Source organism: Falco biarmicus, chromosome 13, assembly GCF_023638135.1.
Source record: "Falco biarmicus isolate bFalBia1 chromosome 13, bFalBia1.pri, whole genome shotgun sequence".
Taxonomy (NCBI): Eukaryota; Metazoa; Chordata; class Aves; order Falconiformes; family Falconidae; genus Falco; species Falco biarmicus.
In genome coordinates, this window is record NC_079300.1 from 11,276,386 (window position 1) to 11,297,080 (window position 20,695).

At 40.9% G+C, this 20,695-nt stretch overlaps 2 protein-coding genes across 2 annotated transcripts in view; one reads left to right on the top strand and one right to left on the bottom strand.

Moving 5' to 3' along the window:
* The window catches only part of LOC130158006 (cytochrome P450 2J2-like), a 119,861-nt gene that overhangs the window by 28,625 nt on the left and 70,541 nt on the right, over positions 1–20,695 (bottom strand). The window lies entirely within an intron of this gene.
* Positions 8,423–17,002, top strand: LOC130158010 (cytochrome P450 2J6-like). Its single transcript, XM_056358239.1, has 8 exons — positions 8,423–8,779; positions 9,142–9,291; positions 10,282–10,442; positions 12,611–12,787; positions 13,343–13,484; positions 14,892–15,079; positions 16,154–16,295; positions 16,820–17,002. The coding sequence occupies exons 1-8, from the start codon at positions 8,617–8,619 to the stop codon at positions 16,996–16,998; spliced, it is 1,302 nt and encodes a 433-aa protein (XP_056214214.1). The 5' UTR covers positions 8,423–8,616; the 3' UTR covers positions 16,999–17,002.

The following is a 20,695-nucleotide window of genomic DNA, read 5'->3' on the forward strand; positions in this document are numbered from 1 at the left end:
AGCGTAGCTTGGCCGTGTCTCTTTATCGATGCCTAAAGTACCATTCAGGGGACGGCCTGCAGCCTTGCGAAGCAAAGCTTGGCACCTGCAAAGGAGGGGCTAGGCAGGAGAGTTACGTAGTGTTTCTTGAGAGTGTGTGAGAATCAAATCTCTTTGAGGGTTTCTTGTGAGGACAGGGCTGGTTGCAGACAGCCTTCCAGCAGGGGAGTAAAGGAGACTGTTAGCAGAGCTGCTGAGTTAAGAGTGCCTGCTAGTGAGGTGTGCGCATCGGGGGTGGGGTGGGGGTGGGGGGGGTGGGGGGGTGTGTGGAACTGTGCAGGACACAGCTGGCAGAAGCAGGAACAGCGCCCAAGCAGGGCTAGTGAAGAGCAAGTGCCGGAAACCACTCACACTGTGCGGCTGGCCTTGTCATCCAGCAAGATTTAAAAATCAAGGTCAGAGTGAGGGCTACTAGTGGATGCAGCAAATGCTTTGTTGCTCTACCAGTTTCCTTCCTTGAGGAAAAGACTTTACAACTGTTACTACAGTTACACGACAAAGACTAGTTGTCATTGCCTTGTTTATCCACCATGTTAGAGGTTTCTTTCTTTAATGTAATGCTGTTGGTGAAAAAAAATTATTCATTTTTGTGAAGGACCTTGGTATCATAAGGTTTAGTGCTCTTTTTCTCAGGCTTCTGGGGGGGGGCTCAAATGGATGCTTTTGTCATGACTCCCATAGGTTTGAAGCTGGCACTTGCCACTAGTCAGAGTTTGGCAGCAGAGATGCCCAAGCTTAGCGGGTCAAGCTGATCAAGCTGATGTGGCTCCCCTGCTCTCTGGTCCATATCTGGCTCTGCGGGGCACTGCGTTGTGCTGTGTTGATGTAGATTCCGTCAGGAGTGGAGGGTGGGTTGTGCACTACTGCAAAACTTGGATTTGGTTTTCCTACTGCTATAAAGATAGTGTTACAAAAATGAGTATGAGGCGATTGGCTAGTTGGTGTCTGCTGTGTTTGACAGCCAAGTAAGTCTTGGTGTATTCGTCTCTGTGAGTATAGGAGGTGTGAAAGACTGAATAAGAGGTAAGGTTTAGGAACAGGTGCATAGGACCCATGTTACTTTAAATCTTTTTTTCACTTAAAGCCTCTTTAAAAAAATTCCCAACAGAGTTACAAGTTCTTTTACAAATTCTTACAAAGGACTTGTATCTCCATTGGGAAATTTTTTAGAGACTACTGGTGAAAAAAGGTTTTTATATGTTGCTGAATAGCATTTATGAATCTGCATTTCTTAATTGTCTTTCACCATACAGAGGTTGGCTGAGGATCCGTTGAGGTCTGAAGCCCAGAAGCGAAAGCTGCTGGTCTGGATTGCATTATTTCTGCTGTTGGTAGCTCAGTACTGGAATTTCATTTCCCAAACGTGAAGGTACAAACTGTGGTAGGCAAAAGAAAATGTGGTAGATAAAGCAAGAAAGTAGCACTGGAAGAGTTTTCACTCAGAAGTAATGTTTCTTTAACCAGCTTTAAACCCTGATTAACTCTGATTTTTAAATAGACCTACAAGTCTTGAGCTGTTTGAGACCTCTGCTCCGTGGTCTTAGCGGGACAAACCTCAGTAAGGAATATTTTGTGTTCATCTCTCTGGTTGCCTGGCACGACACGCTGTGGCTATCTCGTTCCTAATTCCTGTCTCAAGCAGCACTGGGCGTTCATACGGTTGTTACCATGGCCACTGTTTTAAAACTGTTATTCAGACCTGTGATTCACAAGCTGATGTCCATGTAGTCAGTACTGCTCCTAAGGGCAAACCTGCTCTTTCAGATTGTTTGTAATGCTGCAAAACGGTCAAGAAGAAGAGAAAATATACCTCAAATTTAACAACAAACAAGAAAGTATAATCAGTGTAAGAAAAATAAGAAATCAGTAGGAAGGGGTGAGTATACTGTTTAATTGGGGTCGCCTGGCGATGAGGGATGGTGCAATGGTCCTGGTTCTGCCTTTCATGTCCCAAAACTTAGCAATGCAGTGAACATCACATGAGATTCCACGACCACCCCACCACCCTCCCACCCTCCAAACTTGGTCCAGCTCTATCTGGTAAGTTTTTATGTTCCTTATTAAAGTAAAAGACAAAGGAGTCTGAACAAAATTTAGATAAATGGCTACAACATCTGCAGTTCTTTTGTAAGAAGGGGGTCAATGCTGCAGTCAGATTCCATCGTGTGAGTGGGATAACGAACCCTGCAGATTGTTCTGCCTTATCCAGCCTGAGGAACTTCTTGAGCGGTGTGCTCTGTTAGAGCTTTTCTGCCAACAGGGTGGCCCTGCATCTCCAAAAGGCTGATAAAACTGATAAATTTCTAGTATCATGATCCTGTCCACAGAAGGGATTTCATCAGTGCAGCAATGCCAGTGTGGATGCAAATGTTTTTCACATCTCAAACCAACAGAGTTAAGTCAGCAAGTAAAATTTTAAGCACTGGCTTGACCTGTGCAATTCAGTGTTAAAAAAATTTCATTGTGCTGGAGTTGCCAAATGTAAACAATCTTAACTTTAATAAATTACAACCGGAGAAGCAGCGAATGGCTTTCATAAAATCTAATCAGAGTATTTAAAAAAGCCTTATAATTAGCATTTAGCTGATCAACAAAAGGATTTAAGTTTTTATGTGCAGTTGACTGGCCCAGTCTGGTATTTTTGTTAACGCCATATTCTTTAGTAAAGATTAGTTTGTGATTAAAATATTGCCTATATTATTACAATATTAATATTTATATTTATTAAGTTACCATTTTGAATGTTTTGGTTTTGTTAGTATATGAAGCCAAATGTAGGGCAGGTGGACAGTATTTATTGGTACCATTACTGATAATTTGCATAAACAGGGATTGTAATTTCAGTGTCGTAGATGAATTTTTAGTTTGGTTTTTGGTTTTTTTCTTTTTAAATGGTGAGAGTCTTTGCACGTGTTGTGGTTTAACCCTAGCTGGCAACTAAGTACCACGCAGCTACTCACACAGTTCAAAACATGATTCCTTACACTTTCAAACACCTGAAGTTAGCATGTATTTGTGCCAGTTTTCACTGTTTGTTTATACCTCATTTTCTCATCTTTCCTTCCGTTTTGGTGTGTGCTGTGTTGCAGCCCTACTTGTTTGTTATTTCTACTCTTCTTAGCAAGGCTACAGCTCATGGCGGTCTCATGCCTTGGAGCTCCTGACAGTGCTTTCCTCCTCTGGGCTGTGACAGCACCGAAGTCTCCTCCAAGAGGACTGATCTTCTCAAGATGGGCACCAAGATGGGGTGACTGATCAACGTTGTATAAAATTAAAGTTGTCTGCACTTAGTCCAGTGAAACCTTTTTTGTCGTTTCCCACCATGGCCAGCCTCAGCATGCCCTGTGTGCCAGGGAGTGTGCTTCCAGCCGGGGCAGATGCACTGCTTTTCTGGGCTGAACTTTAAGGGGGAAGCTCAGGAGGGTCCCGGTGAGGCGAAGACGTTGGTCTCAGGTCTGTGAAGGGACTGTGGATGTGGCTGCTCTCACTGGTTCCTTGTAAGCAGTACAACTCGAAGCTCAGTGTCTGGGTTAAGGGGCAGTGGCAGTGATGCTCCTCTCTCCCCTCTCCCCCCAGCAAGGCACCTCCCCTCATGCAGAAAATGGGGGAGAGCAGACAAGCACGTCGTGCTTCTGTGACTTCCCCTGGCCATGCGTGTCCTACTGCCGGGCATAGAGACCCTGCATGGCATCATGTAGGTACTTCAAGTTTGCAGGGAAGGTGCTGGGTGCAGGACCCTTTCCATCCCCAACTTTGGGGGGCTTGCAGAGAAGGCAGCTCCTGCAGATTGTTTCTGTTTTCTTCCAGAGCCCCTATACTGTGTCCCCAAGCAGTCGGTGTGAGCTGATGCAAGAGGAGCAAAGAGGAGGAACCTGTGCTCTTGCCAGGGACTGCCATGAATCTGGGCTACTGAAGACTCTCTCCCTACAAATTATAGGAGGCGTTGCCCCTCTTTGAGAGTCAGGTTTTGTTTGCATGCTTCTGCTGCTCTATTTCTCTTTAGCTGTTGCTCACCCCTCTCAGATGGCATCTAAAAAGATGTACTTTCTTTGCATCACTCCTCAGGGTACTGCAACAGGCAGGTGAGATGGGGAACGTGTCCTGAAACACTATTATTAGCCTGGGAGGGTGACCTCCCTCTCTGAGTATCTGGCTCTAGTGCTTCCCTGGAAGGCACCCTAGCAGCTATGTGCTTTGTGGGTGGGAGATGGAGATTAGTCCTGCAACTGAATTTGGGGCATGGAAAACAATGGGGTGCAGACAAGCTGCCATGAAGCTGGTAGGGCACAGGCCACAGCATGTTTCAGTTCAAAAGCCAAAGTACAGGGCAAATGGATCCTTTCCTCTGAGAGCAGAAAGGAAGGGGAGAGATGAGAATGGGTCAACAGCTGTCCTGGGGAGAGGGAACAGAGGAGGGTTCGCTGGTAAGAGGGATAGCTTTCTGTTCTGCTGAGCTGTCAGCCTGCTGTCACCCCTGCCTCCCCAGGCATTCAATTCTCACTCATGGAAACTGTGGCAAATCGTGCATTTTATCAGGCTTCCCTCTTCCCTGTCCTCCAGCACCATCTTATCTGAAGAGGAAAGCAAGCTGTACGCCCTTTAACATCTTCTCCTAAAGACACGGCAAAGGTGTTTGGCAGCTGCCTTTCTAAACGCAAGCACTTCATGTATAGGCTGTGAGGTACCATCACCACAACATGGCTAATATGTGTGGAAAAGTCAGAGCGAGCCTGGAGAGCCAGGGGAGATGCAGAGCAGCCGGGCAGGATCGCTCAGAAGAGATGGAGGGGCCGGATGGGGCTGCAAGCGGGCAAGGCAGGTGAGCCTCATGGGCCGTGAGGACATTCACAGCCCTTCTCCCAGCAATATATGTGGAATCTGTCATTTTTCTGTTCACCCTATGAAAGTAACAACACTGGGGAGAAGCCCCTTTTAGGTCTCACTGATAGGTCTTGCGGTCCATGTAGCATAGGTGCCCTGGGCAAGCGATCATATGGAACCTGGCAGAGACCATGCCATTGAGGACTCATGCGGAGCCTGGGCTGATCCTCTCGAAGTCTCCCACTGCCACTACCCAACGTGAAAGGCCTTGCAGGCTGCTCTCGAAGATCTTGAGCATGACTTGTGGTGGACTTGGGTCTAACACCTATCCAGGAGGGGTTGGGGGCATGAGAATCTGCACCACAGCAGCTGTGCCCTTGAATGTGGGTGGATGTGGGCTCTCTGGAAGGTGAAGCTGTGATACCAGCCTCTGCATGCAACAGTTGGGCACCTCAGCTGGTGTTTTCTCACACTCCCCCCCCCCCCCCCCCCCGGGATGAAAATCCCACTAAGTCAAGCACATCTTCTGGATGTTAAACAGCTAGTCAGCCAGGGCCAGTGCAATCACCATGACAAAAATCACTGTCCACGTTGTCTTCCTCACAGACAATGTCCAGGAAGGACAGAATCATTTCGTTTGGGGTATCATCCCAGAACAGCTGCCACAGTCACAACTGTGACTCTTTCTTCTCCCAAGGAGACTTTGGCAAACAGTAAATTCAGAGTTGGGACCTGCTGAGATAAAGGACAGTACCGCAAGTGAAGGAACTACAAGTCACACAAGTGGTCTCTGAAGTGGATAGTTTAGTTTGATTCCAGCTTTCAGTTGAATCGCTGACCAGTAAGACTGTGCAAATGTTAGCACTCTGCCCCACTTCTGGAGTGAACCAACTTGCTCAACACCTCACGACTTTTACTTTTAGCTGTGCCAGCTCTGTAAGTTTGGCATGTGAGCAGCTAAGCCATCTAGGTGACTTTCCAGAGTGCTATATGCTGCTGTCGAAGCCAGATGAGCTGAGACTAAGCTAGTGCTGTTCCTTGAGCAAGCGCAGAAGAAGCGCCAAAGCTGTGTTGTCCGCAATGATCCCCTTTGCCGGGGCACAGGATCTACCTCCATAAAGGAAAACCAATCCACAGCTCCCAAATGGAGTTGCTCAGTTGCACGGGAGCACTTGTGAAAGAAGCTCACGCAGACAGTTGTATGTCATCTTTACCCCTGCTGCAGGCAATACAGTGGGAGTTAGCTGACAGGCATCTGGAGGGGGTGAAGAAATTTTGCTTTCTACTTGGTCATGAAGACCTTGCAGCCCCGCTTATCTGTGCAGCTGAATAGGGAGTGTGAGAACACTTTGGTGTTACGCCATTATAACCGTCAAACTCTTGTTACCCAATGATGGATTAGAGTCTTTTCTGTTTTATGTGCTCTAGGCACAAAATTAAAAGGTTCAGCCACCTCCTAAAGAGCTTACAATTTAAGCCATGAAGAAAAATAAACTACTAAAGGAATAGCAGAGAGCGTCAGAATCAAGCAATAATGTGAGGTGAGTGAAGGAGCAGTGCACATGGCTGATGCACATGATGGCTACTGATAAGCCTGAACTTTTCAGTAATCCTGCTGGCCTGGGTGAGTAGCCAACCCTCAGGACTTTTAAATTTTATTTCTCTGTTCTTGCAAGAGGCTGTTTATGAAACGAGTACTGTGGGCAGGGATTTTTGTCACAGCGACTGCCATGGCATGAGGAGGCATATGATTAACCTGCATTTTGTATCCCTTGGAGAGCTGACAGTTGTCAGATTTATCGCTGCAATATAATGGAATGATGTTATATATGCTTAAAAATAAGAACATTTCATTCTCTGGGGTGAGGAAATAAAGTGATGAAGAGGGAAGGACAGAGGCACAGAAGCTTCAATATCTTTTTCTCTATTTAGGGAGGTACCAGCAAAGCAAGATAAAGCAGATCTGTCCTCTGCCTATACAGTGGTTTTTCAACGGCAACATAGCCTTGTAAATCAGAAGTGAAATGTTAACAATAAGTGTGGTGTTGGTGTTTTTTGTGGTGTCTCTGCTGTTTATGCAGTTTCTGAAATTGCAATGGATGCGAAGACGATTTCCTCCTGGACCAACTCCGTACCCATTCTTTGGAAATCTGCTGCAGATGAACTTCCAAATTCATCATGAGATCCTTAAAAAAGTATGTATTTTCAAGCAATTAATGGATTCATAAGCTGATTGAAAAGTAAACGTAAGCATTTAACATAGTTTTATTTGGGAGGGATTTATTCTAAATTGTATAGATGTGAAAATAGGTGGGGATCATTAAAATATCTGGGTTTAGGTATGAAAATTTCCAGCTATGTAACATCATTAAAACCTTATGTGCATATGAACAAAATAATACTGATGATAATGTTCCTGTCTTACACGTAGGAAAATGCACGTTTTAAAGCAGAGTCTTTAATTCTGTGCAGTCTTTTGCAGGTCTGTATTTTGACTGTTGTTGCACTGGCAGTTTCCAGATATCCCATGAAATAACTACTGAGTGCATGTGTGTTTCCAGTATAGAAAAGATTAATATTTTTATACTTATTCAACAGATTTTTCAAAGATCTTAGAGTAAATTTTTTTTCTGACGTACCTGTTGGTTAGATTTTAACAAGAGAGTTCAGTCTGCTGAGCCTGATTGAGCTTTTAAGTAGCTGAGCTAATTAATTGCGTGCCTATGCTCAAACTCTTTTCTGAGTCCAGTTGTAATGCACAGCACTTCTAGAATTTGTACCCTAATGTTTTATATTCCTCATATATAAAAAAAATAATTAACATTTAAATATATAACAGCACCTTGCTTTCACTCTTTGTTCTCAGCCTTCCTGTCTTGCCAGTTTTCTTTTCCCAAGTTGTATATTTCAAGGCAAAGTAGTATGACTCCACAACATTAAATTATAGCCAGTGTGTGCCTTGTTTTCTTCTATTTCTGACCTCCCAAACCTGAAGAGTAGTGCTCATCCCAAGATATCAAAAGCTATGAATTAGTCCTTCTCGAAATGAAGTTAAACACAAACGTGCAAGCACATGTGTATAACTTTTTGCTCAACATGCCTATCTGTTCCCTCTTGTTTGCTCCCAGGCAGCAAAATTTTGAACTCTGCAGTTCTTGGGATGTTTTGGTAATGCCACGCTCTTCCCAGCCTACTCTGCCCCGCAGACTTGCTGCTTTGACCTACGCACTGTTGCACTTCCCTCAGCCTTTTCCATTTCCCAGTTCTCCAGCTAGGGAAAGGACTGTCCTGCCTACTTCTAGTGATGGCTGTGTGCAGGGCATTGCGGAGACAGGGCTATTACAGTTTAGCTAGAAAGGAGGGGGTGGTTCCTGCTTTGCTCACCTCCTCAGCTGCTTTTGCTACACAATACACGAAGGGGAATCTGTAGATGTTCACTTAAACTCATGAGCTAATGTTTTCTTCTTACAAATGTGTAAGAATTCATCTGCAAAGAGTTTGAATTGTAAGACATGATCAATAGCATCATAGGCTTTGGCAATAGCTGACATTTTGGGAACATCTTGATCTTTAGTAAATGAGCCTTTCAATAGAAACCTGACTTCAGGCTATGTTATATGCAAGAATAGATTTGGTGCTCTTCTCAAGGTCAATCACTCCTCGGGCATCTGCCAAGGGAAAAGATCTTGTTCATCATGTTTGATTTAAATGTACTGGTTCTCACGCCTGTTATTCTGATGCTGCTTTGTTCTACAGATGGCCAAAATTCATGGTAACGTCTTCACCTTATGGCTTTCAAATGTTCCTGTCGTTGTCCTGCAAGGGTTTCAGGCAGTGAAGGAAGGTCTGACTGTTCATGCTGAACATGTTGCTGGAAGGCCAACAAGCAGAGTCTTTCACATGCTGAATCAAGGAAACGGTAATTATTATTTTCATAAATCTTTTTGTGTGTTCTAAGTCTGGCTTTGGAAACTCATTTAGAGTCCTGAAGTCCTTAATTTATAGTGGGGAAAAAAGTTAATATTTTCATGAGGTTTTATAATATACTTCTTTTTTTGATTCTGGCGGAACAACAATGGCAGAATATAGCTATTGTAAGAGTTTCTACACAGGAGACAGATTGCTAAACTATAAGAAGAAAGAAGAGGAAAGGGGAATGCTGCCAGACTGCTGGCAAAAATTTGAAAAAATTAGAATGAAAGAGAAGCTTCTTTGGCATATTAACTGTACAAATTCATTAATTTATGAAGCATTAACAGCATTAGTTCATTATGGTCCCAGGTGTTATGTTTTCTAATGGTCATCTCTGGAAGCAACAGAGGCATTTTGGACTTGCGACAATGAGGAAAATGGGAGTGGGGAAAAAAGACCAGGAGTATCAGCTACAAAAGGAGGCCTGTCACCTGGTGGAATACTTCCAGAAAATGAATGGTATGTGACTCAATATGCAGGTCAGGCGGTGCAATGGGTGATTTTGCTGAAGAATGGGTCACCTGTAGCTTTTGAAACTATTTGATTTCAAATATGTATTTAAAGTGTGCATGCAGAGCTGAGTCTCGAAGCTCTGTAACATATGATTTGCACGAGACATTTCCTTGCAGAAGTGCTACGCATGAAACCCCACGGTATGAACTTAGGACTGAGACTCCACAATCCCTGTCTGTTAGTGTTATTACTACTTAAGTCTGTTTTACCTTTCTCATGGTCACAGAATCAGGGTAACAGGAAACAGTAACAAAGTAAGTGTCACAACAGCCGATATACTTCTGCAAAAAAAAAAACAACCCAACAACCAAAAAACAAAACCCCAAACCAAGGCACTAAATGTTAATAGCTTTGACCAGGGCTGCACAACCCTATGGCTCTGCTCTGGCAAGTGCAGTGGAAAAAGCTCACCTCACACAGCTTGCGGTAGTCACCTCAGTAAGGGAAGACGTTTGTTCAGATTGTGCTGCTGAATGACAGGGTGATCTATAGGTTTGCTTAATTATTCTATTATTGAGGTGAAAAGGAGATGAGCAAAGGATAGAAGGTGGTTCTCTTTTCAATTCAGCTGCTTGTTCATAACAATGTCTCAGCTGACCTTTTTTGTACCATGGTTATTGCCAAACATGAGATCTATTGATGCCAAGGTTCTGTGAAATCTGGGTGTTTTTATAATTACTACTACTAATTACACTCCCACCAGTAGTCTTGCCTTTTTTTAACCAACAGTGTTTTTAGATGTCTGAAGTTACTCTTTATTCATGCCTTTTACCAATAAATTGCAATTTAATTAATTTCAACCTTAATTAATTCAGAATCATTTTCAGCAATCTAATTAATGTCAGAAGTGTTTGTAAAATCTCATCAGCTCTCCTCTCAGTGGGAAAAGCAGGAACATTATGTGTTAATGGTGAATGCTGTTGACTGTGTTTACAGGAAAACCTCTGGACCCCACTATGCCTGTCGTTCATACTGTCTCAAATGTGATCTGTTCTGTGATTTTTGGACATCGCTTCTCTAAAGATGATGAAAATTTTCACCAGTTGATTGAATCCATTGATACTATAGCAGGATTTATGAACAGCGTCTCTTTCTTTGTGAGGAAAATGATTTTTTGTTTGTTTGTTTGTTTACTTTATATAGATAGACAATGAAAAAGGCAGCTTGCTTGTTACTTTTATAACAAAAACAAATACTAATGCACTGGGAATTGCTGGAGTACTCATCAGAATAATATTTTCAGATGCAGTTCAAAGCTTGTTTCAATTGCTTATTCCTCATCATAGCACAGCAATTTCACGTCTGGTGGATGGGAATGGAAACACAGGCTCGCTACATGTTTGGGAGATGCACAAAGGCCAGTCTTGCAGAAATGCTGCCTGTACAACTGTGTTTCCTGTACAAACAGCGTTTTAAACTATAACTGAAAACCAGTAGTAAAATATAGTTAAAAATAAAAGTAAAAAAAAAGAAAAAAAGAAAGAACAGCTCTGAAATAGGCTTATCTTAAATTCTACCTAACAAAGTAGTTTTCTTCGCTGTGTGAAATCATATGACTGTCAACAAATGTCAAGAGTAACACGGGCTTTACTGCTTCCTGCACTACTGTTAGCTAACTTCATATGAATTTAAGTAGAGTAACCGTTTTGTGCAAATGTAACATATCATAAAATTGCTTAATGGTACCTTTTTCCTATAGTTTTCGGCAGCAACACCTGTACCACATCTGCATGTACTTATGAGAATTCGATAACACATACTGGAAGTCACACTCCATTAGCTGCTGGATATTTGTCTCCATCCAAGGCCGCAGCTCCTGACTGCACATCTGGCCCACTGGACAGAAAAAAATGCTATCTTGCTTCTGTGTGAAGCTGTGACTGCAGTTGCAAAACCAGTAGAACAGACTGCCTCAAACAAGGGCGGTTTTATCATTAACCATTTATAAATTGGAACCACAATACTGTATATAGTCAAGAAGTCAATTACCAATGTACAATGCAGCCTGCTTCTGCAGAACTTGCTGGAACACATCTGGCTTTGTATCTTGCATGGTTTCCAACATTTCTTACTAACTGGAAACTGCTGTAATCAAAGTCCTAAAGAATTTGAGATCTCGAAAAAAAATGAAACTACTTATGATTTTTTCTCCCAGAAGATGCAGGTAGAATGATTCCTAACCTATCTTCTAATTAGGGTAAACACAGGATCAGCTAATTCCAAAGTGGTCTCAGTAGGTATTTTTACAAGGTGTTCTTAAAAACTCTTAATAGTGTGGCCACAGCCAACAAAAACATTCTAGTCCAGTATTTCATTCTGTCCTGCTCTCCACAGTGCTTTCACAGCGATGTGCAATCCTTTAATGATGGTCTGTACTAATCTGTTTTTGTGGTAAGTGGACAGGTATTTTTAAGCAAAATTATGCAGTAGGACGACAAATAAATACAAGCCAGGAATCTGAACAGGTCTGTGGGAAGATAAATCTTTGTAATGCAGCTGCCATTTAAATAGGTGAGCCCAAGTGTTATGACCTAATACATAATTTAAGCTGCAGTAATTCTGTAAACTGGAAGGACATGGTACAATCTGTAAAAGGAGAAAAAAGAAAGGGAAATGAAGTAGAGGAATGGAATTAATGTAAGGAGTGTTTTGTTTTCTTTTCTGCTGAGATGCGGTTTTGTAATAGTACAAGTCCAAGAGTGTGAATAGGTTTAGACCATGAATAAACAGCAGGGAATCCACAGGGCTCAGTATTTCTACTTCATCAAGTTGTTTTGCATACCACACAGATGTGATGTGTTTGATTCTTATCTATGAGAAGGCCTATCTCGTAAAATCCCCATGCATTCAGTGTCCTACAGTCCTGGGTTTAGATATTTCTATTTTTGGTTAGCAGATATATCAAGGAAGTCAGCCTCGATATGGTTTTTTTTTGGTAATGAGATAGAAATGATATGTATGTTGGATAAACTGAGAACAGGGGCACATTTTATATGAGGTCCTTGGTACTGAAGTTCAGTCTAGCAAATAATTGGGGTATAGAGGAACTTTATTTATTCTTTATGCATCACAATGGAAAATTTATAGCGTAAAACTAAGAGAAATTCTGCTCCAGGGAAAAATGGGATTAAGAAAAGCTTTAATGAATCATGGGGTAGGCATTATCCCTTCCATGTTTTTTCTACTACCCAAAAGCCTATATTGGGATTCAAATTTACTTTGCTCGTGTCAGTAATACCACATGTCTAAAATATCTCTTTTATAGGTATGTGAAATCTTTCCCTGGCTTCCAAGTCGTTTCCTAGCACCAATGAAACAAGCTAAGGCCAGCATAAATTTTGTGAACACTCTATTAGCAAAGGAACTTGAAAACCACAAAAAAAAAAGAGGAACAGATGAAAATCAAGATTTTATTGATTACTATTTGGATGAGATAGATAAAGTGAGTACCTCTGAACTCTTCTTATGCCCCACTAACAACGATTTTAAGTTGTTTTTAAGTGCTGCTTTGATTATAATGATGTCTAATATAAATTTAGAAGTATACCATTTCTCCATAGAAAAGCTTATAGGTAGATGAACTGAAAAAAGTTGACACTAAGAGATGGCAGAAGGATGATGAAGTAATAATGTAAATAGATTCACAGGCAGATTAGCTTTAACCTCAATAATAACAGATCTGCATATGATTAAGATACAACTAGAAATCACTGTTATGGTGGACTTTGCAGCAGGAGTAGAAAGCATGTACAATTAGTAACTTTGTCATGGCTGAAGAAAAACCTGTTTATATGGATAGGATAAATTGACAAGTATACTGGAAAATATTAGAAAATGTCTTCATTTTAGGCAGAAGGTTTTATTTTCTAGCGCTTTGATTATTTTTTTTTTCTTTTTTTTCATTTTGGATAGTATCAGTAAATATTCCTGTGATGCAAAGTGGTTTACTTCTTTTTTTTGTGTGACATAACTTGGTCTTTTCAATTCATATCTGCAGACTAAAGGAGATGCTGATGCTACTTATGATGAAGAAAACTTGATCCAGTCTATTTTTGACCTCTTTCTGGCAGGTGTAGAAACAACAGCCACCACTTTACGTTGGGCATTGCTCTATATGGTGATTTATCCTGATATTCAAGGTAAGCACACCCAAACAGTTCTGCAACTTTTTAGAAATCATACATGTTCAAATAGCAGTGCAGCTTGTTCAAAGAATAATAGAGGAACTAATTATTAGGGTGTGAATCAGGTGAACTGCATGTATCTCTTTCTTGCTGTATCCTTTCCAACATACAGGCCAGCCATTTTAGGTTTCATTTTTAACAGACCTATACAGAATGCAGGGTGTGATTCTTCTGATCAGATGGAGGAGTCTAGTCTTGGACAAGATAATGATTAGACTTCCACGGAAGACAAGGTGGAGTGTTCAGGTCATCCTTCCCATCCCATGACTGCTACTCTTTGAAGTGCTCCTGGCTTCTTTGCAGCAGAAATTATTTCAGTACAGTGGGAGGTTGCTAATATGTGTGGTTATTCCATGAAACTTAAAACTTCAAACATAGACTTCTACATATAGATATTAAAAAAAAAAGATTGGGGTGAGTAGCTTGAAACTGTATGTTTTTAATAATGATATTCACAGAGGAAAGATATAGCTTGGCAAAGTAAGTGAAAAGGAAGCGTCAGAGTGCATAGGATAGAAAAGATTGAAAGGTATACAAATCACTTCAAAGGCCTCATATCTGGGAGTTTAAGCTGAGTACCAGGCACAGCAGGAGGCTAGTAAGAAGAAGATGTTGAAAATGGTAAAGAGAAAGGATGTCCCATTGTTGGTGCCTAAAAACTCTTCAAAAGATCTAAAATTAGAGATTGGATTGAGCATACTTGAATTTTCACAACATGCTCTTTCACTCTTGTAGGGTATATTAAAATAGTCTTAAGTTTCCTGATGCATAGGGTCAATCTAATTGCAATTATAAAGGCTATAGTACTAATCAGATCATTTCAGATCAGAAATTAATCATAAATTACCATCTCAGCTCAGATTTTAAGTAAAAAAAAAAGAAGAAAAAAAAGGCCTTGAGAAAAATTAATTCGTGTAAGTGCTTCCCAGGGCAGGTAATTACAGAATAGCGACTGGGCCACCTATGTGGTTGTGAGTGAAGAACAATCCCTCATTAGTTACTAAACTGGTCTCCTAATAAACAATTAAATTTCTTTTTCCAGTTGATTCCCTGACTGTAAAAATAAACCTTAATAAAAGTATTTTTATGAATTACCTCAGAGCAGTAACACAACAGGAATCTAAATATTCTTAAAGAATGACTTTGCTACTGTTATTTTTAAAGTACTACTTGGGTATGCAACCTATAAACAATTTCAGAGTCAAATTTTATTCAGGTCATCTGTATGGGAATTTGAAGGTGCTCTTATTTTATAAAATATCTTTTTCATCTTGTTGGATGTTATTCTTACTGTAAAAAGCAATAGGAAAAAATATGTAGAGTTTATTTGTTGTATATTTAAAGCTGAATATTCCTCCTTAGAGAAAGTCCAAAAGGAGATGGATGATGTTCTCGGTTGTTCCCATTTAATTTGCTACGAGGACAGAAAGAAGTTGCCTTATACAAATGCTGTAATTCACGAGATCCAGCGATACAGTAACATAGTCTTAATTGCACTTCCAAGACAGAGCGTGAAGGACACAGAGCTGCTGGGATTTCCTGTTCCAAAGGTAGAAATATGCTGCATATTTGAATATCTGATGTCTGGTACGCTTGCAACAGTTTTTAAAACTGATTTAACATAACTTTTTAACAACTGAAGCCACCTCAGCTAGTGATTCCCAAAATACTTTCCTTTTTTAGTTGCTTTTGATGTAATTGCTCATTTAGTTGAAAAGCAACTATGATTGAGAACTGCTGTGTAGGTCTTTGGTACATTAGATGCATTTAGAAAGGCTTTTGAGGGTTTTCTTGATTGAGGACAAGAATTCTTGTGCCCTATCAGTTCTAGCAGTGCCCTAAGCTATGACTGTCTTCAAGGAAATGTGCACTTCATCCTAACTATTAGTATTCTTATATCATTATTTCTCCCAACAGAAAGCTTGTGAATGGTGACTGGAAATAAACATATTAATTTCCATCAGTCTCAGGTCTGTCCCTTGTCAAAATGGCTTATCAGCTGGTGAACAGAGGCCATTCAAAAATGGAAAAAAAAGGTTTTACTGAAAAACTTTCAAATGTGAAATTATTTTTGTATCACAATTTTTAAATGCAATATCTTGCAAATATTATAATGAAACTGAAGTATTTTCAAGTTGTAACTGAAAGGCACATAAGGGCTTGTTCTTAAATATACTCCCATCGCTGCTTTTCATGTAGCCTCATTTTCATTCCCTTTTTCTGGATCTGCTCAAAGCAACTCTGGTGTTGCAGACATCATCGAGTAACAAAAGGAAAAAATAAACTGATAATCATGATATTCTATAGCTCAAAAGCTGAATAAGTAATAAAAATACTTAGTGACAATAGGAAAAATAAAAGTAAAACATTTTAACAATACAAACATGATAATATCCTAACCACTTATTTTATTGCACTTAGTGGCAGCAAGTAATAAAGGAGAGCAAGTAGCAATAGTCTCAAAAGTTTAAACTCCTTATGAAATTTTTTAAAGCTTGATTTCATTCTTGAGAAAAATGAGACTTTAAATTATGACATTAAATTCTTTGCTCCTTTGTCATTATTTTGTTATCTGATTAATATGAACAATAAGACAGAACTGAAGCCACTGCTCTTTTTTTCAGAACACCATAATTTTATCAAATATTGACTCTGTTCTGTCTGACCCTGGAAAATGGGAGACACCTGATGAGTTCAACCCAGGCCACTTTCTGGATAAAGACGGAAACTTTGTAAACAGGGATGCATTCTTACCATTTTCAATAGGTATGTGCACTGAACAGGGTTTTATTCACTCTTTGTGGTAACACCTTAAGAGCCATTCATTCCCCAGCATAAAAAGGAGAACATTTACAAATAGGTATATAAACACATCCCGCTGTTTTAAAGACCTCCAGGAAGAGAGAAGTCCAATTGTACATGGAAAAGATTGGAAGGAATGACACTTAGAAAAGTTTCTCTTGGAAGACAGATCCAGTTTCTCTTGGAGGAGAGATCCAGTTATCAAGATAGTAGCAGCAAAATGCACAGTACTAGGAAGAATGTAAATGTAAATTATAAAACCCTGGTGATCATTTCTATAATGTCTTGCTGCCTGCTGTAAACACAGATCAAAACTTCCAGTGGAAATTCAAGCAGCCTTTCACTTCTGGATCATTAAATGATGAAGTTAGTTAAGAGAAAAGGACTAAGTCTGCAGAAAACAAGCAAACAAACTAAAAGCCAAGCAGATTAGAAAGGGAGGTGCAATAGAAACCCCTTGGCTGATTGCCTTTTCTGTCTTTTCACAGGGCACCGAGTATGCATGGGGCAGCTGCTGGCAAGGATGGAGCTCTTTATTGTCTTTTCCACCCTGTTACAGGCATTCACATTCACCCTGCCAGAAGGAGTGAAAGAAGGCAATACAAAGCTGGTTTTTGGAGCCACAATGAAGCCACCTCCCTACCAGCTCTGTGCCATTCCTCGGTAGGGAAGGGTGCCCCACAGTTTCAGGGAATTACTCAGCAAGATTGTTTCTGCTTGTGAATTTCTTTTTGCATGTCTTAAGATTTTTGCTTTCCTCTTGGTTTGGTTAACCAGTACCCTGAAAGATGCTTTTTGGACAGTTGTATCCTAAGGATTATACCTCAAAGAGTTAATCTTTCATTCTTGTTTGCTGTTTGGAAAATCTTGGTAAATTTCTTTTGATGTGTAACAAATAAAGACATTAAGGGAAGAAATAGAATCGGGCTTTATTTATTAACTGGAAAGAGGATTTACAGAGAAAGAACTTAAAGTCTAGAAATTAGAAGTCTCACCGTTAAAGATCTGTGCATTCTTTCTTGTAAGCCACAGTTGCATTTGTGGAGATAGGCTTAGAGGTCTTTCAGTCTGCCTCAGGATATTAGTGGGTGCAGGAATTAAAAGAAGCTCTTAGAGGAAGCTTTCTAGAGAGGCAGATAGTGTGATCTGAGATAACATTCCCTTAGACTGATCAGGTTTGTGGCTGTGCAAGCTTGTTGTGTACAACTCTATCACTGACACCTGTCAAGACAGTTGAGGGTTTCACCCTCATAATACAGGTAGGGAGCAAGGACTGGAAGGCAAATGACAACAGGGAGTGGACACAGAGTATTGATAAATTGCTTTTTTATGAGCCCACTGGTTGACAGCAACATAAGAACATCTTTTTCATGACAGCTAATTTCTGGTGGTGTTTGCTCCAGATCCTCCAATAATTTATTCAGCTTCATTTATTCTTTCAGGTCTTTAATGGATTCTTTATCACAGTTAGCTGACTTCACATCAGTCAGCACAAATTAGCATATCACAAGCAACAGAAGATTTGGCACTATTGGAAGCCCTTGATGAGGATGGTGCTTAAGGACTTGTCAAAAGTGGATATTTAACATTTTGCTAGTTTGGTTACTGACAGTTAACGGGGGGCGGGGGGTGGTGTTTGGCAGCATTGGGAGTACCTTCTTCCTGTATGACATACAAAGTGGATACTGTATGCCAACATGAAGGGTTATTTTTCTACACTGCTTAGCTGACAGTGCCGTCTGCCGGACTGAAGTCATGGTCAGCTGTGTTTGTTTCAAGTACCTCTGCCTGCCTTGTATTTAAAGCGCCCTAGTCTAACAGGCAGAGACATGTAAAATCAGCAATCTGCACACAGGGTAAAACCTGGGTTGCCAGTGTCTTCCCCTCCAGGATTACCCTTATGGGCTGGTTCAACCCTTTTCACTGCTGTGGGCTGGATGGCAGCATGTCCAGACAGGCAGGCGATTGGTGTGGTCCCCTCCACGCTGGAACTACAAACAACCCCCTGGCAGCAGCTCCACACTGGTAAGGGGGTGCTTCATTTGTATCCACATGGATAGCAGGAGGAGAGGCAATGACAGCAGTAGTTCCTTGCCTTTAGCACCGAAGTTAAAAATCACTAATCCTAAAGAATAGCTGGTAGATAGCACCGACAAAATGCTGCTTCTGGCTGCATTTAGTAATTATGAAGCAAATGGAGCCTCAGCAACCTCATAAATACATTTGCCATCAAATAAAGTAAGATGAATCCCATGCCTCAAACCTAAAACTACCCACAGTCACCTTCCTTTTCCAGTGTGAGAGAATCACATTCCAGGCTAGCTCCAGCTGGCACCACTGGTTAAAGTGTCTACTGAGCTCAAAAACAAGTAAGGTGTGAAGCTAGGAAGTGTCAACAAATGAGGTTTTTCCCACCTGTGCAACACTTTGGTTCCCTCCAGAACCTCTGCCTTTTCTTCTTTCCTCTGTCTGTCTCACCTCTCCAAAGTGTTCCATTTACAGTGTGTACTGTCTTTGCAGCTTATCTCATTTTCTCATTTATCCTGACTTTCTTTTTTCTTCATTTTTATTGAGTCAAGGCTATCCCTTGACTATTCTTCCACCAGAAGATGTCACTCAGTTTCAGAAATTAGTAGAGTACAAGTCACCCTCACTGTTCTAGAAGGACTAGACAAGTGGCTAAAAGTAGAATTTTGAGCCTACCCTTCAGACAAGTTCTTAGGGATCATTTGAGAATTAATGAGATTTTCTTTTCAGGTTCTTTTTAATATGTCTTGGACATTTGAGCCTTAAGGATCTGAGTAGATTATAAAATATTCCTAGATAAACTGGAATGTAATCCTGCAGTGTCACCTAATAAGAGATAAAAACATATCTGCATACCCTTACACTGTAGTAATCCATGGTAAGTGTCTGTTCATACTTTCTAGGACAACTACACATGCCAGATTAAATGTAAACATTTCAGAGCATGAAATTCAGCTTGAACGTCCTTCCTATGCAAGCTGCATGTAGTGGCTCCAAAGGAAGCTTTGCTCCCCTTTTAGAAAGGAGAGGAGAGGGTGAAATACCACTATTCCAGCTCCCTTCATCCCTTTTCCTGGGCTAAGCGACAATACCAGGGGAAAAAAAAGTAAATAACAATAAACGACAATCTTGGATTTCCTGGGCCACTCCCTTTCAGTGCCACTTCCCCTGCTGTGTTTTCTGGTGCCTGCTGAAGGAGAGAGCAGCCAACTGAACTTAATACAAAAAATATGGTGGCTTCGTTTTAATGCGTCCAGGAGCTGATGCTATTTGTCGAAGAGCACAGAAGGACTAACAGCTCAAGGTGACTACACACTCACCTTTTCTGGTAAGTAATGTGAGTTTTCTAGCTACCCTGCTTTATCTGGACTGGGAGGGGATGGGGTCCCCACCAAGCAAAAAAAAAGTGCAAGGTTCGTGTGAAGCAAACATAGAAGAAGGTACTGGCCATTCTGTTCCCCACAGATCATTCTACTGTCCTTTCCTTGCTTCTATCTCATCTCCAAAATCTACTTCTGGTGTTCTCTTGCTTGGTCTGCCTTCCTGGTTTTCAATTTTCTCCCAGCTTGGCTGCATTTGGTTTCACTCTTGGCCACAAAGTTTGGTGTGAAATAAGCTTCTGGAGTACCACACGCACTTTGTGTATGCTGTAGTGAATCCAGGTAGGGCTGAAGTACCTTGTGGTAATTTTCACACATAGGAAGCTGGCTCATATAACAAGAAGACGTCTTTACTATTTGCCTTCGGAGGGAGCTCTAGCCCGTTTATTTGAACTTGGTGGAGAGCTTAACCCTGAACTGATGCACAAAAATACTGTTGTGGGAGAACACACCCGTCTCCTAATGTAGTCGCTTGCTGGTTCATTCCCTTTCTATTTAATGTACTTTCTCATATCTGTGTTTTCAACTCACCTGCACATTCCTCCATTCATTTTTTTTTCCTCACACAATGTCATCCATCTCCTATAAGTTTTTCTTTAGATACCTTCTAAGGTCCATGCTGTCTGCTGTTGCTTCTTATGCTTTCCTTATTGAAATCTCTCCACCTATTCCTCTCACTCCCATCTGTTGTAAAATATATTTGACAGGTGTTCCTCATTCTAGTGTCTTCCACCCTCTTTCTGAGTCTCTCGTATCCTCTTTCTGTTTTTACTCCCTTTCCTACACTATGCAGTTGTTTGCCTTTCCCTGTTCTATACAGTTTCTCAAATTACATGCAGTGTAGCCATAGTTATGTTCCTCAACAGCATTGCTTTGTATGCGTTAAGATAGAAAGCTGGTAATGACAGTATGGATTGCAGCCACTTCACCTCCACAATCAGAAGATACAGGGAAATA

What these genes read in the sequence shown, in the direction of transcription:
- LOC130158010 (XM_056358239.1), top strand. Translation starts at nt 8,617, where the DNA reads ATGGCCAAAATTCATGGTAACGTCTTCACCTTATGGCTTTCAAATGTT. An exon ending in CATGCTGAATCAAGGAAACG is followed by an intron (nt 8,780 to 9,141) that starts GTAATTATTATT and finishes TTATGGTCCCAG; the next exon opens with GTGTTATGTTTTCTAATGGT. An exon ending in TGAACAGCGTCTCTTTCTTT is followed by an intron (nt 10,443 to 12,610) that starts GTGAGGAAAATG and finishes TCTCTTTTATAG; the next exon opens with GTATGTGAAATCTTTCCCTG.